The sequence below is a fragment of the Phacochoerus africanus genome, chromosome 15 (assembly GCF_016906955.1).
Source record: "Phacochoerus africanus isolate WHEZ1 chromosome 15, ROS_Pafr_v1, whole genome shotgun sequence".
Taxonomy (NCBI): domain Eukaryota; kingdom Metazoa; phylum Chordata; class Mammalia; order Artiodactyla; family Suidae; genus Phacochoerus; species Phacochoerus africanus.
This window is the reverse complement of record NC_062558.1, coordinates 75800214-75816864: the sequence shown is the minus strand read 5'-3', so window position 1 is coordinate 75816864 and position 16651 is coordinate 75800214. Positions and strand designations below refer to the sequence as shown.

Here is a 16651-nt window from a genome sequence, read left to right as displayed (position 1 = left end):
TGGAGGTTCCCAGGCTAGGGGTCCAATTGGAGCTGTAGTCGCTGGCCTACACCATAGCCACAGCAATGCCAGATCCAAGCCATGTCTGCTACCTACAACACAGCTCACAGCAAATGCCGGATCCTTAACCCACTGAGCAAGGTCAGGGATCGAACCCGCAACCTCATGGTTCCTAGTCGGATTCGTTAACCACTGAGCCACTACGGGAACTCCCAGAAATTCTTGCTATTGACCTTTGAGAACCCACTTTGTACTGAGTCCCAGTACTTCTGCTTACAGCCTGGTTGGAGGTTAAGGCAGAGGGTAGGGCTAGAGTGTGGGAGTCAGTGAGCAGGTATCAAGGTCTTTGGCTGATACCCAGCCCCCTAAACACACACACTCCAGTTCCTGTGTGGGTGGCTTCTGGGGCACACAGACCTTTTTGACTGAGGGCAGGTGACTCATACCAGCCACTTCCTCTGTCCTCTTCACAACCTCATGCCCACTCCCCTCCCTGAGAATCATGGAGCAGACGGGAAGACCCCTACTCCAGGGAGGCCAGCCCCTACTTTTCTGGGGGGCCAACCCTGCAGCATGTGGAAGTCCCCAGGCCAGAGATTGAAACCACGCCTCAGCTGCAACCCCATCTTGTGCTGTGCCACAGGGAACTCCAATCAGTCCCTACTTTTTGTCCCAACCATATCACCTTGGCCTTGGCCACTTGGTTACTCTCAGCCTCGTTTCCCATCTGTGGTGGCGTGGACACCACGTGAGGGACCTCATCCCACTGATGAGCTCCTGGGGAACAAGGACTGATCTGAGCTGGCTTCCTCTGGCCCTGGCAAGCCGGGAAATCGTGCCTCAGTTCCCTGTCAGCTGCCTTGCAGTCTCCTTGTCCAGGGGCTCAGAAGGGCTCCGGCCATGCACTGGGGCCTTGGGTGGGTGCCCAAGCCAGGAGCCTGGGCCGGTCTGCCCAGTGCCCAGGGGGCTGCTCAGGCCAGGTTCCCGGGAAGCCCCTGCTGTGGTCTTCCTCCTGCCTGCCTGCTCCTGGGTCCAAGGACAGTGGGACCCTTGGCTGCTTGAACATGGCTGTGGGGGCCTGGTGTGGGAGAGGGAAGCGGGAGAGAACAAGAGAGACCAAGGAGAGAGAGAGAGATGGGGAAGTGGACAAAGAGATGCCCAAAGACACACGTGAGAGCAAAGCAGAAAGAAGGAGCAGAGCCAGCGCCCATCAGACCCCCACAGGCAGAAGCCTCCTGCCCTCCTGCTTCCTTCCCAGCCCTCCTGGCCCTCTCTCCCTGAGGAAGAGGCAGGAAGGCCAAGCCGATGGGCCTCGGTCCCCAGGTGTGAAAACTGGAGGCTGCTCTCAGGAGTAGGTTTTGTTACTTTGTTACTGGATGGACACAAACTGGCTTTGGGTGACCTGCCTTGAAGTGTCCTTTCCTGCCAACACCCAGCACGTGCTCTTGCTTCACATGTGACCGGAAGACACACACCCCTGCACACATATGTGCTCTAGGTCACACGCCCAGGAGCGTGCTTGTGCACACCCAAGGCCCGAATGAGTGCACACACGTGTGCAGAAGCACATGCTCAGCAGCACTCCTGACCACACCGAGATCTATCGGCGTGTGAGGCCAACTGCATGCTGAGCCTGGCCCCGTTCTGGCCCTTGCCCAGGAGGCCGTGTTGATAAAGGCTCTTGCCCCCGCTTGTTCCTCTGATGCCTGTCAACCTCCAGGGGACACATGGGAGCCTCAGAGCCCTTGGGCTTTCAAAGCTCAGTGGTCGCCCTCCTTTGTGCTTGTCGCCACCACGTGGGGCTGCCCTCTGGTGCCAGGGCTCCATGCTCTCTTCCCCAGGCGTGACACGGTCTCTTCCCTCCATCTTCCCTCCCCTGACCCCAGAGTGTGGCCTCTGCCCCCCATCCCTGCCCAGTACTAGTCCTTGGGTGGGACTCCGGATGAGGGGGCAATTGGAGCCCCGTCCAGAGGAGGTGGGCACCTGGCTCCTTGGCACTGCCAGCCTCCTATCCTGAGACACTCTCTCCCTGCCTGCCCAGCGGAGCTGCCACCAGGAGCTCCTCGGAAGCTGTCTGCTGGTTTTTAGCAGCTGCCTCCACCCCCACGGGGAAAAGTGGGGAAACCAGAATGAGCTGGGGCTTTGTGCTAGTGAGCTCTGCTGGGCGGGAGCTGCTGTGCCTCTGGCTGCTGTGGGGTCCACAGGCCCAGGAGGGGCCCATGCGGGAGGGAGCAGGGTGACACACGAACTCCTGGGAGCCCTGGGTCCCCAGCAGGATGCTATATCCAGAAGAGGGGTCTGTGCTGGGCATTGGGAGACCTGGGTTTTGAGACGGTGTTACTGTGTCAGGTCATTTCTTGTGTCTGGGTTTCCTGGCCTCTCCTGCACACAGAGGGGGCTGGAACAGGTATCCTCAGAGGGCCTTTTCTAGATCTTCTGAATCTGAGGGTTGGCAGCGGCATGGTGGTAACTGAGGAAGCCTTTGAGAGGGTCGCCTGTCTCTCAGGGCACCATCTCGGCTCTGCAGGAAAGTCAGGCCTTGACTCAAAAACAGTTGCCATGCAGCCTGGAAGGGAGGCCCCGCCTGCCTTGCTTGCCTGGGGGGCTTTTGCCCGGGGAAGGGACTGCCTAGGGAAGGGCCTGGGCAGAAGGAGAGAGGGCGTTTCTGGCACAGCCAGGGCACAGGCGTGAGAATCACGGTTCCAGGCAGTGTGGGCCCTCTGTCCTGATGGTGGGCTCAGGCTGAGCCACTGGGACCAGCTTCAGGGCCTGGAGTGGAGGGATGGGGCCTCGCCCTCCAAGCAATGTGCCTTACCTCTACTGCTCCTAAGACCAGCCCTGAGCGGGCCAGGCCTTAAGCTCTCTGTGGTAAAGTACTGGCCTCCCACTGGAGGCATAAAGCTCAGAGGACCATAGTCATTGAAGACTGTTGCCCGGCATCTACCGTCAGCATGATGAGGCCTGGGGAGCCTTGGGACCACATGGTCTGAGGGTGAACCTCACACTAAATCCCCATCTCTCTCTCTCTCTCTCCTCCTGCTCCATTTCTGGTGGGTGGCCTGCTGCTGCTTCCCGATCCCCAGGAGGTAGAGGTGAGTACTGTCCAGGGCGCCACTGCATGTGTATTCCCATTCTTCTCCCTCTGCATCCTCACCCTGATTTCTCCTTCCCGGCAGCATCCAGCATGGGAGAGGGGAGAGGGAAATAGAACTTGTGGGAGAGGCTGGAAGGGATTTGGGGATGTGGGTTTAGGGGGATAGAGGTCTGGGGGAGGCAGCTGGCAGGGCCTGGGTAGACAGGGATCGTGTGGGAAGCCATTCGCACGGTGGCACTTGGCCTGTGGAAGAGGTAGTCCAGCCCTCTGGTCTGTTCCCTTCCCCTCCTGCCTCTCATCTTCCTCAGGACGACTACATCAAGAGCTGGGAGGACAATCAGCAAGGAGATGAAGGTAACATACCCCTTGCAGGTGCAGGAAGGTGACTGACACCTGTGAAGATCCAAGACCAGAGGGCGAGCCAGGCGCTGATGAGGGTGGGACATCTGAGCTAAGGAGCTCTGATTATCGAGGGCTGCCAGAGAGAGGGGATTCCCAGCTCGGAAGGGAGGCTGGGGGTGGGTTCCAGGGCTCTCTGGCATGGATTCCCAGGTGACCTGTGTCCTAACTCTGCGCCCCTGCAGCTCTGGATACCACCAAGGACCCCTGCCAGAAGGTGAAGTGCAGCCGTCACAAGGTGTGCATTGCTCAGGGCTACCAGCGGGCCATGTGCATCAGCCGCAAGAAGCTGGAGCACAGGTGAGGGCCTTGGGAAGCTGGGGGTGCTGGAGGGGGGTTGCTTAAAGGGCAGGGGCTTCACTGATCCTTTCCTATGTATTAGTTACCTCTTGTTGCAAAACAAACTACCCAAAGCTTAGTGGCTTGAGACAACAAATGTGTATTATCTCACACTGTTTGTAAGCGTCAGGAATCACATGTGGTTCTACTGGATGGTTTTGACTCAGGGAATGTCAGGAGGTTACGGTTGGGATACCGGCTGAGGTTGCATCATCTGAAGGCTGGACTGGGGCCAGAAGACCCACTTCCAAGCTCCCCCACTTGTTGACCCTAATTAAGGGGGCCTCTCCATAGGGATGCTTGAGTGTGCTCACAACATGACAGCTTGCTTCCCATGAAGCAAGTCATCCAAGGGAGAGAGAGCAAAGGAGGAAGCCGCAATGTCATTTATGACCTGGTCTCAGAAGTCACGTTGTTACCCATGCCACTTCTATTTGTTAGGAGTGAGTCATAAGTCCTGCCGCATTCTGGGGGAGAGGAATTAGGCTCCATCTTTTGGAGGGAGGAGGAAATATGTCTATGGACCTATTTCAAAATCATCACACTGTATGAGATCGGTCACCCAATTGTGGGACCCAGGGAAAGCCACATGTCCTCTCTGGGCCTTGGTGTCCTTTTCTGTAAGGCAGATAGGTTGGCCCAGTTAGTTTGAGGTTCTTTCCAGCTCTGACATGCAACGACTTCATGACATATTTCAGGCCAGGTTCATAGAGGAAGGAAAGAGTGAGGGGCCAATGAGGCCTGAGCTCCCGGCCCAATGTCAAGACCCTGCCTGACTCCAAGGGCTCTGGAGAAGATCCCATTTCTCTTCCCTTTCTCCCTAATCATAGAATCAGGGACCGGAGATGTAGGGTTACAATCTCAGATGCTGGTAGCGGCCTGGCAGGTGATGTCCATGGATGAAGAGAGCTCAGTGATGGACCACTCTGGGGAGCTCAGGCCCTCTGGAAATGTAGGACAAGACTGCCATGCCTTACGTTTCACCAAAGCCAGGAATCCAGATTTTTATGTGAATGTTTCCATGTTGCAAATGTTGGTGAATAACTCAATTCAAAACAAAAAACCTTGCTGGAGAGGAGAAACGGGGGGTCTTTACTCTGCCCTGATGATTCTACCATTGTGAAGTAGAGGAGGGTCTCCTGGGGGTGATGGGAGTGGGGGCAGGGGCAGGGAGGCAGCCGCGTGTCCTATAGGTCACCAAGAGCAGCTTCTTTCTGGAACCAGTCTCCTGAACCCTCCCTTCCCCTGTCCCTCTCTCATTTTTGCCTCCATCCTTGTGCCCTCCTATCCTGCTCCTCCTGTAGGATCAAGCAGCCCGCCTTGAAACTCCATGGAAACAAAGACACTGCCTGTAAGCCCTGTCACATGGCCCAGCTCGCCTCCGTCTGTGGCTCTGATGGCCACACTTACAGCTCAGTGGTGAGGAACCCCAGCCCCGGGTCGGGTGCACTTGAAGCCAGGGAACAGAGAGGAAACTCAGCCCACCCTTCTGTGGGGCAATCAGTGCTGACATGGGGCCAGATGCTCTTGCATTCAGTGTGGCCTAATCACAGTAGGGGAACCAAGGAAACCCAGGCTGAGCAGCTCAAGAGCCTGAGCTAGGAGTTCCCGTTGTGGCGCAGCAGAAACGAATCCAACTAGGAACCATGAGGCTTGGGGTTCAATCCCTGGCCTTGCGCAGTGGGTTAACAATCTGGCGTTGCCATGAGCTGTGGTGTAGGTCGAGGACATGGCTTGGATTGGGCATTGCTGTGGCTGTGGTGTAGGCCGGCACCTGTAGCTCTGATTAGACCCCTAGCCTGGGAACCTCCATATGTTGGGAGCTGAAATCTTTCCACGGGCGGGCGGATTTCCACATGCATAGGATGGCTCACCAGCAAGCACCAGGCGTTCTGGGTGGGAGGAGGTAAGCCTCCATGAAACAACGATGTGGGAGGGAATGGTTGGGGCAGGGGGATGGATTCCCACCTTCATGGGATTTTTGTGAGGGTTAAATGGGACAATAGCTGTGAAAGCACTTTATAATTCAGGGCTCCTTGTGGATGCTTCCACCAGCAGCGAGGAGTTGCTGAGTGTTTGGAGGGCATGGACTGTTAGCTGGAATTGAGCTCTGGGGCTTAGGAAACCTTTGGGGGTGAGACACAGATTTAAGAGTCACCCCCTGTGGGTGATGATTGAAGCTGGAGAGAGGAGGAGGTGGCCATGGGTGAAGAAAAGGAGGGGAGAGGATAAGCAGGGGGCAGAAGCTGCACGGAGGAGGCAGGATGGATACAGAGGAGGGAGGTGGAGCTGAGAGAGGGAGAGGGGCCGCCGCTGTGTCACACCACCCTTTGGGGCACGGGGCTGTGGTCTGAGGGTCTTGGCGCTGCCCTGTGGGGAGGTGGAAGCCTGGCTTCCAGTGCAGCCTTGTGGCCTTGGCTGAGTCACTGGGTCTCTCTGAGCTTCCATGCTCTCTGCTGAGCACAAGTAATGAAATTGCTCCCTCACAGAGCTGTCGGGTACCCAATGAGATGATGTAAAAATGCTCCGGTGACCCCCGCTTCTCATGAGTGGTCTTCCCACGGGGGAAAGGAAAGCAGAAGCAACCAGGGGAAAACAGAGGGCAAGGGAGGGATGAGCACTTCTGGGAAGCGGCAAACAGCTGCGGTGGAGTGTTTTTTAGTAACAGCTGGGGAATGAGCAGATGTTTAATAACTGGTGGCTGTTTGTTATCCAGAGAGCCCATGGAGGGGACCGTGGGAAGGCTGTGGAGGGGAGGGCCCTGTAGCCGGTACCCAGGGGCCAAGGGGCTGTGGGGAAGAGGAGGGGCCGTGAGGGCGAGGAGGGGGGTGTGAGAGGGTGAGGGGATGGGGGCTTTCTTGGGAGTGATAAAGGAGCAGAGAGGGCAGGCTGGTGCAGAGTGGGGCCCCTGGGAGCCTTTGATTCCCTGGGACCCCCTTCCTGGGTCTGCTGCCCCTGACCACTGTGCACCTGTGGCCTCCAGAGGGACAGGGAAGGCCCCTTCCAGCTAATCAGAGGTCGGTCCCTCCCGTCCCCAAGGAGGAAGGCAGATGTGCCTGCCGTGGTGGGCTCGAGAGTGCCCCCAGCAGTGCCCCTGTCACTTAGTCCGATCCTTCTCCCTGTGCAGTGTAAGCTGGAGCAGCAGGCGTGCCTGAGCAGCAAGCAGCTGACGGTGAGATGCGAGGGCCCCTGCCCCTGCCCCACAGAGCAGGCCGCCACCTCCACCGCCGATAGCAAACCAGGTAATGAGTGCTGGGCCATGACGAGGCTGAGGGTGGGGGGCTGTCTCACTGCCAGGGCACCTCCTTCAGGGCCCTGGGATGATAAGAGAGGTTTGCGGCTGGAAGAAGTGGCAAAAACAGGGACAGGCCTGAGGGACCTATGGGTCTGGAGGTTTACATGGAGCCAGAGGGCTCAGGCCATATCATAGGAAGCCTGTGCTGTGTGTTTTTAGGGCTGGGGAGTTGGGGCGGGGAAGATGGGAGAGGAGGGACGAGAGCCTCTCATTTCTAACTCGTGTTCCTTCTGGCATCCCCTGACCACTGCCTGGCCTTTGGGCCTGTAGGGCAGCACCTGCAGCTGAGACCATGCTTGCTGCTTCACCCCCCCTTTCCCCCTCCACCCCCTTTTGCCTTGATCTGCCCACTGCAGAGACCTGCACAGGTCAGGACCTGGCTGACTTGGGGGATCGGCTGCGAGACTGGTTCCAGCTCCTTCATGAGAACTCCAAGCAGAATGGCTCAGTCAGCAGCGGGGCCAACCTGGCCAGTGGTACAGGAGCTGGTTGCTCTGGCTGGGAGGAGGGTGGGAGATGGGGAGACAGGTGTGCCCTGGGGCCACCTGGCTGCATGGGGAGCACCTGCTTTTTGCTCCCTTTTGCCAGACTCTGAGCCCCTAAAAGAGCCTAAATCTCAGAACAAAGGGAGGTAGGCTTTGACTAGACAGGAGGGATTTGGGTTAGTTAACGGGAAGAACTACTTCAAATGGGTGGAAGAAAGCTAAACCCTGAAATGGGTAGCCAAGGGAAGGGAAGGAAATATCTTCCCTAAAGGACTTTTAAAATAGCATTTTGACCAGTTTGGGTGGAGTCCTCTGCAGAGGCAAAGGGATGAACTTCAGCCATTCTTGAGTTTCTCACCCCTGCGGTTAGATTCCGAGCTGCCCTGACTCTGAACGGGGGCTGGGGCTGATGGAGAGGTGGAGGGACGGATGGATGGATGGAGCGGGTCTGAACCATGGCTTCTTCCCAGGGCTGGACAAGAGCCTGGGGGCCAGCTGCAAGGACTCCATCGGCTGGATGTTCTCCAAGCTGGACACCAGTGCAGACCTCTTCCTGGACCAGATGGAGCTGGCTGCCATCAACCTGGACAAGTACGAGGTCTGCATCCGCCCCTTCTTCAACTCCTGTGACACCTACAAGGATGGCCGAGTCTCCACCGCTGAATGGTGCTTCTGCTTCTGGAGGGAGAGTGAGTGTGGCCCCCTCCCCTGGCCCCAGCCCTGCTGTGAGTGCTCCGCCCCTCGCTCCAGGCTCTTTGGGGTTCCAGGTGGCTCCCTCTTGCCACCTCCCCAGGCCAGGACTTTTCCAGCTCCCCTCCTCCCCACACCCTGCTTCCTGCACTCTCAGCAGCTCACCTGCTGGAGCCCAGGGAAGCCAGCACTCAGCTCCCTTCCTCTGCAGGCTCCAGGGTGGGTTTTGTGGGTCCTGAAGCTTACACACACTTAGAGAGGCCTTCTTTAAGGAAGAGTATTAAAAACTACAGATGTAAGCTCAGTGGTTAATGAACCCAGCTAGTATTCATGAGGACACAGATTTGATTCCTGGCCTCGCCCAGTGGGTTAATGATCCGGCGTTGCCGTGACCTATGGTGTAGGTTGCAGATGCAGCTTAGATCCAGTGTTGCTCTGGCTGTGGCATAGGCCAGTATCTACAGCTTGGATTTGACCCCTAGTCTGGGAGCTTCCATATGCCATGTGTGTGGCCCTAAGAAGAAAAAAAATTAAAATATAATAAAACCCTACAAATGTATGTAAAATTTCTAGGGCTACTTGGGGGGCTTGGAAGGGGCCGAGGGGCCCTGAAGTCACCTTGGCTTCTCAGTGATTCCACTTTGGGGCTCATCTCACATTATTTGCCCCATATATATGATTGGGCAGGTAATCATTAGCCTTAGAGATCTGGCATCATTTGCCAGCTTTATATACCCAGAACCAGAGTGGGACGTGTGCTCATCGATCACCTAGGCCAAGTGGTAACCTTCACTGATGGGGAACCTGAGGTTCCGAGGGGTCAGCTGACCCGCCTGGCCCAGGGCTCAGGTAGCCCTTGCTCTGCCTCTGGTGATGGTCCGGGTCCCCACTGCGGTCGTGTGGTGGGAGTACTACGGCATCCAGGGCCCGAGGCTGGGGCTTCTGTGAGGGCTCCACCATTTGCTGATTTGAGACCTTGGGCAGGCAACTGAATCTTTCCAAGTTCAGTTTCTTCATCTGAATTAGGAGATAATGATACGTCAGAGACTGTTGTTAGGATGAAGTGAGACGATCTGGGTGCAGAGCACTGTGTAAACTACAAATCCCTCTGCCAGCGTCAGGTATTTTGATCCACTAACCACCCAGCCTTCCTGCTCGCCGCACAGCACCAGCACTTTTACTTCCCCGACCTTTGAAGCTCGTGATGTCCATTCTGTACAGCGGCCTTCTGGGGCAGGAGACTGGAAACTGATCTCATCTTATGATCAGCTAGGCCTCCCACGGGGAAGGGCTGGGGGACTTCTCAAGGTCACAGGCAAGTTAGATTTGGCTGCCAGTTATTTTCAGGCTTTTGTCTGATGTTCCCTCTTGTCTTACGTCCTCTCCCGGGCCTCTCACCTGGGGAATCTGTTCATTCCCCCCACCTCCTCTTCTGAGTCCTGTGCACTTGTCCCATGCGTTGCCAACACCCGGAGAGAGCCCTGGGCTTCTTGTGGGGCCTCAGCCCACCCCACAGCCATGGAATGGTCTCCTGCAGTTGGGCCCTGGGTGTTCTTATCTTGGAGAGCCCCTGTGTCCACTTTGGAGACCTTAGAGGTGCATCCTGCTGGTGGGGCTTCCCAGGGTGTTTTCATCTTGCGAGCCCCCTGCCTGGGTTTCTAAGCCTTGGGGGCGGGGAGCCCATCACTGTTGTGGGACGGCCCCCTTCAGAGGCTCTTTTCTTCCCACAGAGCCCCCCTGCCTGGCGGAGCTGGAGCGCATCCAGATCCAGGAGGCAGCCAAGAAGAAGCCAGGTGAGGGGGCTGGGCTGGGCTCAGAGGAGGGGGCAGCAGCCCCCAGAGTTCCTTGAAGGCCCAGAGGCTCCGGCCCCTGGGTATTATGGGCCCTGCTGAGCCCAGAGGAGGCCCTGGCCTAGGAAGCCAGGGGAGGGAAACTTCTTTCTTGTTTGTTTGTTTTTGTTTTTGTTTTTGTTTTTGTTTTTTTGTCTTTTTGCCTTTTCTAGGGCTGCCCCCATGGCATATGGAGGTTCCCAGGCTAGGGGTCGAATCAAAGCTGTAGCTGCTGACCTACACCACAGCCACAGCAACGTGGGACCTGAGCCACGTCTACAACCTACACCACAGCTCATGGCAATGCTGGATCCTTAACCCACTGAGCAAGGCCAGGGATCGAACCTGCAACCTCATGGTTCCTAATCAAATTCATTAACAACTGAGCCACGACAGGAACTCCTCCTTTCTTGTTTTGAATCCTTGTAGTGGGGCAAGGCCTCCCAAACAGCCTCTCAATAAGTACATTTTAAGCCAGTACTAATCTGGTACTGATTTTGTGACCACTCCTACTGGGGCTGGAGGTAGGGACACAGAAGGGTCCTAGAACCCTCCATTCAGTTCAGCAAGGGTGTGTGCAGAGCTCAAGGGAGGCCCCTCCACAGCAAATGCTCCTGTTCTCTCCAAACACTTGAGTGCCAGCCCTGGAGCCACAGCAGCCAACCCAGCCAGGTGAGAACGGATGGCAAGATGTGCCTGGTCTCTGGCCTCGTAAAGCACACAGGCTCCTTGAGGAAACACACCCCATAAACTGACGCACCAGAAAGACAGAGCAACCAACGGTGGCTTGTGTATCTGCGGTGCTGAGGGAGAGCACAGTGGACAGAAGTCAGCCTTGGATCAGCGAAGCCTTCCTTAGGGAGCTGATCAAGAGGAGACCTGAGGGGTGAGAACAAGGCAGGCAGGAGCAGAGCCGAGGGCAGGACGATGTTCTTGGGAACAGAAAGGACCCATGTGGCTAATGGGCATGGTGGTTGAGGGGACAGTGGTCTGAAGGGCAGATCCCTTGGGGCCTCATAGCTCCTTCACATTTAACTGGGCAGTGAGGCCTTCCCACTGTGGCACAATGGGATTGACGGTGTCTCTGCAGCGGCAAGGACACAGGTTCGATCCCCAGCCGGGCCCAGTGGGTTAAAGATCCAGTGTTGCCACAGCTGTGGTGTGGATCACAACTGTGGCTCGGATCGGATCCCTGGCTGGGGAATTCCGTATGCCATGGGGCAGCCAAGAAAAAGCAAAACCCAAATGAAAATTATCTGGGCAGTGAGGCTAGTGCATATGAAACCAAATACTAGGACCTCCCTGCAAAGCCACATTGACCAGGAATGCAGTGGCCTTTGGGGGTGGGCGTTAGTGCCGCTTCTGCCAGGCAGCCAGGACCTTCCTCCTGGAAGCAACGCTCTCTCTTCTACATTCCCTGAGCATGCCCACTGGGCCTTAGGGCACCTGTCTTCCACTGCCTGGGGTTATCATTTCCATGCCCTCCCTGAGTGGACACAATTTACCTCTGGGGTCCCCAAACAGTAATCTCAGCACATGTCTATTGAGTGGACAAAGGATCAGCAGCTCTGGGTCTTGAAGAAAGGAGCGGGGGCCCAGAGGGCAGATCAGAATTCGAGGGCTGGGAAGAGAAGCTGGGCATGCACGGCAGGGGACAGCCAGGCAGAGGACTGGCCGTCTGCCGGGCATGATGAGGTCAGATGGCCATCCTATAGGACTTGGGAACCGTTAAGGCAGATGGGAGCCCTTGCAGCGGCTGAACAGGTGGTTTAGAAAGGCAGGTTTTCTCATTTCCAGTCAGTTGACCTGGGAGAAACACTGGCATCCAGCCATGGACATTTGAGCCTGTTGGGTGGTTGGTACCTGGGCTGGCTGGGCTCCAGTGGTGTTGGGGGCACCCATGGCTCCAGGGCCACCTCTCTGAAGAGCCCACATCCCAAGGCCCCTGCTCTGATCCCAGGGGTGGGGTGGGGGCTGCCTCATTCAGGAGTATTCATCCCGAGCTGTGACGAGGACGGCTACTACCGGAAGATGCAGTGTGACCAGAGCAGCGGCGACTGCTGGTGTGTGGACCAGCTGGGCCTGGAGCTGACCGGCACCCGCACGCACGGGAGCCCTGACTGCGGTAAGCAGCTGGTACCTGGCTCAGCGTGGTTGGGCTCCCCTGCTGGCGGGGTCCTAACCTGCCCCTTGGTTTGTTCCCCTCACAGATGACATCGTGGGCTTCTCAGGGGACTTTGGGAGTGGTGTCGGCTGGGAGGACGAGGAGGAGAAGGAGACGGAGGAAGCAGGCGAGGAGGCGGAGGAGGAGGAGGGCGAGGCGGGCGAGGCGGATGACGGAGGCTACATCTGGTAGATGGCCCGTGGGGAGCCGGGGAAGGCCAGGGTGCCGGCGCTGGGGGGACGGGCCAGCAGAGACCTGGACAGAAGCAGGCAGCTTGTGAATGCATCTGGAAAATACAGTCGGAAGGACCCTGGCTCCAACGGGGAGGACCAGACGTGTGGGTGTGACATGTAAGGCTTGGATGTCTGAGTGTGTATGAACGTGTGTATGAGCATGTATGTGTGTGTGGGGGGGGGCATGCGCTGACAAATGTGCCCTTGGCCCACACTGCTCCTGGCAGAGTGAGTCACCCAAGGCCTCTTAGGCATCCTTGCAGTTGTTTTCTTTCCATGTATTGATTTTAAAATACACACATTCACATGCACACACCACAAGGTCAAAATTGATTAAATGAGATGCCCCCTTGCCAGTCCCCAGTCCCTTCCAGGCTGGCCCGGACACCCTGGGGTGCCTTGCCCTGAATTGCTACCCTTGCCTCAACCAGCTCTGCCTCCTCTTGCACCTGCCCTTCTCCCTGCCCCTCCTGGAGTCATGCCCCGGCCTGTGGGTTAAGTCCCTATTGCAGAGGGGAGTTGGGGAGGGCAGGGAGTTGTCTGGTGGCTGCTTTAACTGTGACCACCCCCCACCATGCTCAGCGGATGGGCCGGGACCCCCGCTGCAGCGAGCCCTTTCCCTTTATTGGACTCTCTCCTCTTAATTCAGGCCTCTGCGACCAAAGGTGGCTGGGAAGGAGCTGTGGGTGGACACTGAGGGGCAGGGGGTCGGGATGGCTTCACCAAGCTGCCAGGGACTGGGGGCGGTCAGGAGAGTCTGCTTTTGCAGAACCAGGTATAGCCCTTAGGATGCCAGGCCCTGAAACAGCTTGGGCCCCTTTCTGTGGCTCCCAGGTTGGGGCATGATCTGGGCTGTTCTGTGGAGGCAATGAGAGGTGGTTGTGCAGGTAAGCTCCCCCGGCCCAAGTGAGGGGGTGCCCACAGCTGCCCCTGTCCCTCCTGCTGGGGTTCCCTAGTTTATTCCAGGAGCCCACGGATCAGGCAGCAGGTGAGGGGCCTGGGGCGTGGCCAGTGCTGCGTGTGTGCACCCACCTCCTCCCTGATCCCTTAATAAATGCTCACCTCCCTTCCAGACCAACAGAAAGTGTTGTTTCTGAGACCCCGGGAAGGAGGAGCAGTGGGAAGCTGCAGGCTGCTGCCCCTAGAGTCTGTGATGTTTCCCCATCTCTCCTCTTCCTCAAGAGAGAGGCACCCGTGGGCCATGCCAGCCCCACTCCTCTCAGTGCCTGGGCTTTCTCTCTGTCCCTTCAGAGGGCCCCCTTCTAGGGCTGCTCTAGTGGAGGGGCTTTCAAGCCCTGAGATGTTCAGGGTTGCACAAAGTCAATGGGGACAGGCCTGGGCAACCAGTATCTGAGGCTACATCTCACTGCTCCCCCCAGTCTCCTTACCAAGCAGGAGCCAGAGTGGATGAGAAGGTGCCCCATGGTTTTTGGTTTTTCTTTTTCTTACCCTGTCCAGTTATCCCTGTTGTAGCAAATTTCTTAACACCTTTGGTGAAGAATTTCTTACCTGGCCTTGGGCCTCTGATGCCCTTCGGTGTGTGGTGCGCGCAGTGTACGTGTGTATGTGTGTGTGTGTGAGCGTGTGCGCATGTGTGTGTGTGTGTGTGTGTATGAGCCTAGGGACCATCCCTGGGGGCCTGGCCTGTGAGGAGGAGCACCCTGTCTGCTGGGTGGCAACAGGTGCGGCGTCCACGTGGTGAGGCTCCCCGGGCAAGCCTCCCAGTCTGGCTCCCTGGCTTCGGCAGCATCCTCAGCATCTGTGGGACTCTGTGGAAGAGCCTCACCCGTCCGCCCCTTTGCTCCACCCTGGAGTCAACATCTTCCGAGCCCTCCCTTGGGGGAAATAACGCAGCTCCAGTTCGCCCCAAGGACTGCTTCTCATTCCGCAGCACAGTTCTGATTGTTAAGGTGTCGCGCTGTTCCAGATCCCCTTTGGCCCGCCTCCCCCCTTCCCTTCCCTGTCCTCCCACCCCCTCCCTCTGGTCCCCGGCTCCGTTCAGGGAAATGCCCGTCCAAGTCAGCCCTCTGCTCTCTGAGCAGCCGCCCCTCTCAGAGCTACTTGAAACTTAACTGCTCTCGCTAGGATTGGAGTCTGTCTGTCTCTTCCCTCTGCCCCAGCTCAGAGACCTGGAACCATCCCCTGGGGGTGGCTCTTGAGGATGCTGGGGTGTTGGGGGGGGGGGAGAGGGAGGGGCATCCCTCTCCTCTCACTGGCGCCCTCCTCCCCTGGGGTCATGTGCCCTCCCTGCGTCTCTGGGTCTTTTGGTTGTGCACGTTTTTATAACCTTGTAAGTATGTTGTAGAAAGAAAGCAAAAGGCGCTGAACTAAGACCCTGGTGGGACTCGGGGGTCCAGCCTTGCCCTGTCTCTGAAGCCCCAACACTGCTTTTTACTCCACTTTCTGGGGCCCAGGCCCCCAAAGCTAGACCAAGCAGCTTGTGCCCAGTGGGCCGAAGGCCTCCAAGTGACTTCTTGTCAGACAAGCTGTGGGTTTCCTCATGAGCAAGGGTGCAGGGCGGTCCTTCCTCAGCTACTTGGATGTGTGCCCTTGACCAAGCTGCCTGCCCCCCCCCCAGCCTCTCCCCTGTCCCTCTGCTCAGTGTCCTCTGTCTCTGTCCTGTGCCCACTCCCCTGGCTTAGGCAGGCAGCCGAATTCAAGCTATGTTGAAAAGAGCTCAACCAAAATTTTCAGAGAGGCTTCTTGCCTGGCCCCAGAGCTATCATTGCACCCCAGGCCTGCTTACCCACGGGCACTGGGAGAGACGGCAGGTCTAAGGTGGGGTAGGTTGGAGTTGGAGCGAACAAATGTGCCTTGAGAGGCCACTCAGAGAGGGTTCAAGGGTGAAGGGGAGGGAGGTGTGGGAGCTCAGGAAGGAGGAGGAGGGAGGCGAAGCTGATGGGGGCCTTAGAGGGTGTGACTGTTGCCTCCTGTCCCCCTGGGGCTGTGGCCACATGCGGCCGGTGGTCACACTTCTGTCCTCAGGCCAGCCTGTCTGGGTTTTAGTGGGCAGGCCACCCACTTGGCTTCTCCTGAGCTCCATCTTCTTTCAGCTTCACCTCTGAGTGGGTGAGGGTCCATTGGGATCAACATGGGAACCCTCCATTTCACCAAAGCCTCACCCTCAGCCCTTGGGGAGAATGAATGGCTAATCCACGGACCCCTGGCATCATCGTGAGGCTGTGGGCTGGCAGGGGTCAAAGGGAAGAGACACCGGGGGTGCAAAAGGAGACTCGAGACATCCGACGAAGTCCCAAGCAGAGCATATTGCTTTATAGCCTGAAGCCTACTTAAACTGTGTTATGTGCAATAACGGAGCTTAGAGTTAAGAATTGTGTTCAAGTGCTTGGATTTCCGTCTGTATATTTAAGTGCTGAAATCGTATCTCTCAGTAATTTTAGATGTCTTTAAAAAAACAAAAATCGAAAAACCAAGTGTTAGACCGTGTCTGTGCATTGATGGGCACCCAAGCGTCCCGTGGGTCACCCCACCCCTCCCTCTCCCCGTGCCCCCTCCCCTCACACCCAACCCCGTCTCCACTTGGGGACCCCGCCTCGTGTCGTCTTTATCTGCCTATTAACTCAGCCTAAGGAAACAAGTACCCTCCACACATGCATAAAGGAAATCAAATGTTATTTTTAAGAAAATGGAAAATAAAAACTTTATAAACACCACCTACTGGCACTACTCATTATTTTCCCCCTTGGTGTTATTTTTCACAAAACAAGGTCCCCAGGTTCAAAGCTTGTGCTCAGCACGCTTTTCTTATTCACTTTCATATATTAGACCTCAGAGAGGGTGGGGCTGTGAGAAAGGGCCTGATTCATGGAGGGAAGGATGGAAGCAACTTAGAAACACTTTTGATGTTATTGCAAATATATATACGGTTTATATTTGTAGTATGCCATAAATACATCTGTATCACAAGGCAAAAATTAAACTCTCTGTCCCACTTTTTAAATTCAGCCTATTATGAACCTCCCCCCACGTCATCAAAATTATTTGAAGACATGACTTTAATACTTGCACAGTATTCCGCAATATGGATGTTCTGATGAATTTAACCATTTCTATGTTTTTGGATATTTATATTGTTTCCAATTTCTTTTCTTTTTCTTTTTTC

General features: G+C 56.5%; 1 protein-coding gene across 1 annotated transcript in view; it reads left to right on the top strand.

Annotated features, from left to right (window-relative positions):
* Positions 1-15963, top strand: part of SPOCK2 (SPARC (osteonectin), cwcv and kazal like domains proteoglycan 2) — a 29794-nt gene extending 13831 nt beyond the window's left edge. The window contains exons 2-11 of the mRNA XM_047759771.1: positions 3084-3092; positions 3403-3448; positions 3679-3793; positions 5137-5251; positions 6960-7074; positions 7484-7603; positions 8083-8301; positions 10033-10095; positions 12119-12256; positions 12342-15963. Coding sequence (XP_047615727.1) covers positions 3084-3092; positions 3403-3448; positions 3679-3793; positions 5137-5251; positions 6960-7074; positions 7484-7603; positions 8083-8301; positions 10033-10095; positions 12119-12256; positions 12342-12487 — 1086 coding nt within the window. The 3' untranslated portion in view covers positions 12488-15963. The remainder of the gene's footprint in view (positions 1-3083; positions 3093-3402; positions 3449-3678; positions 3794-5136; positions 5252-6959; positions 7075-7483; positions 7604-8082; positions 8302-10032; positions 10096-12118; positions 12257-12341) is intronic.
* The last annotated feature ends 688 nt before the right edge of the window (positions 15964-16651 follow it).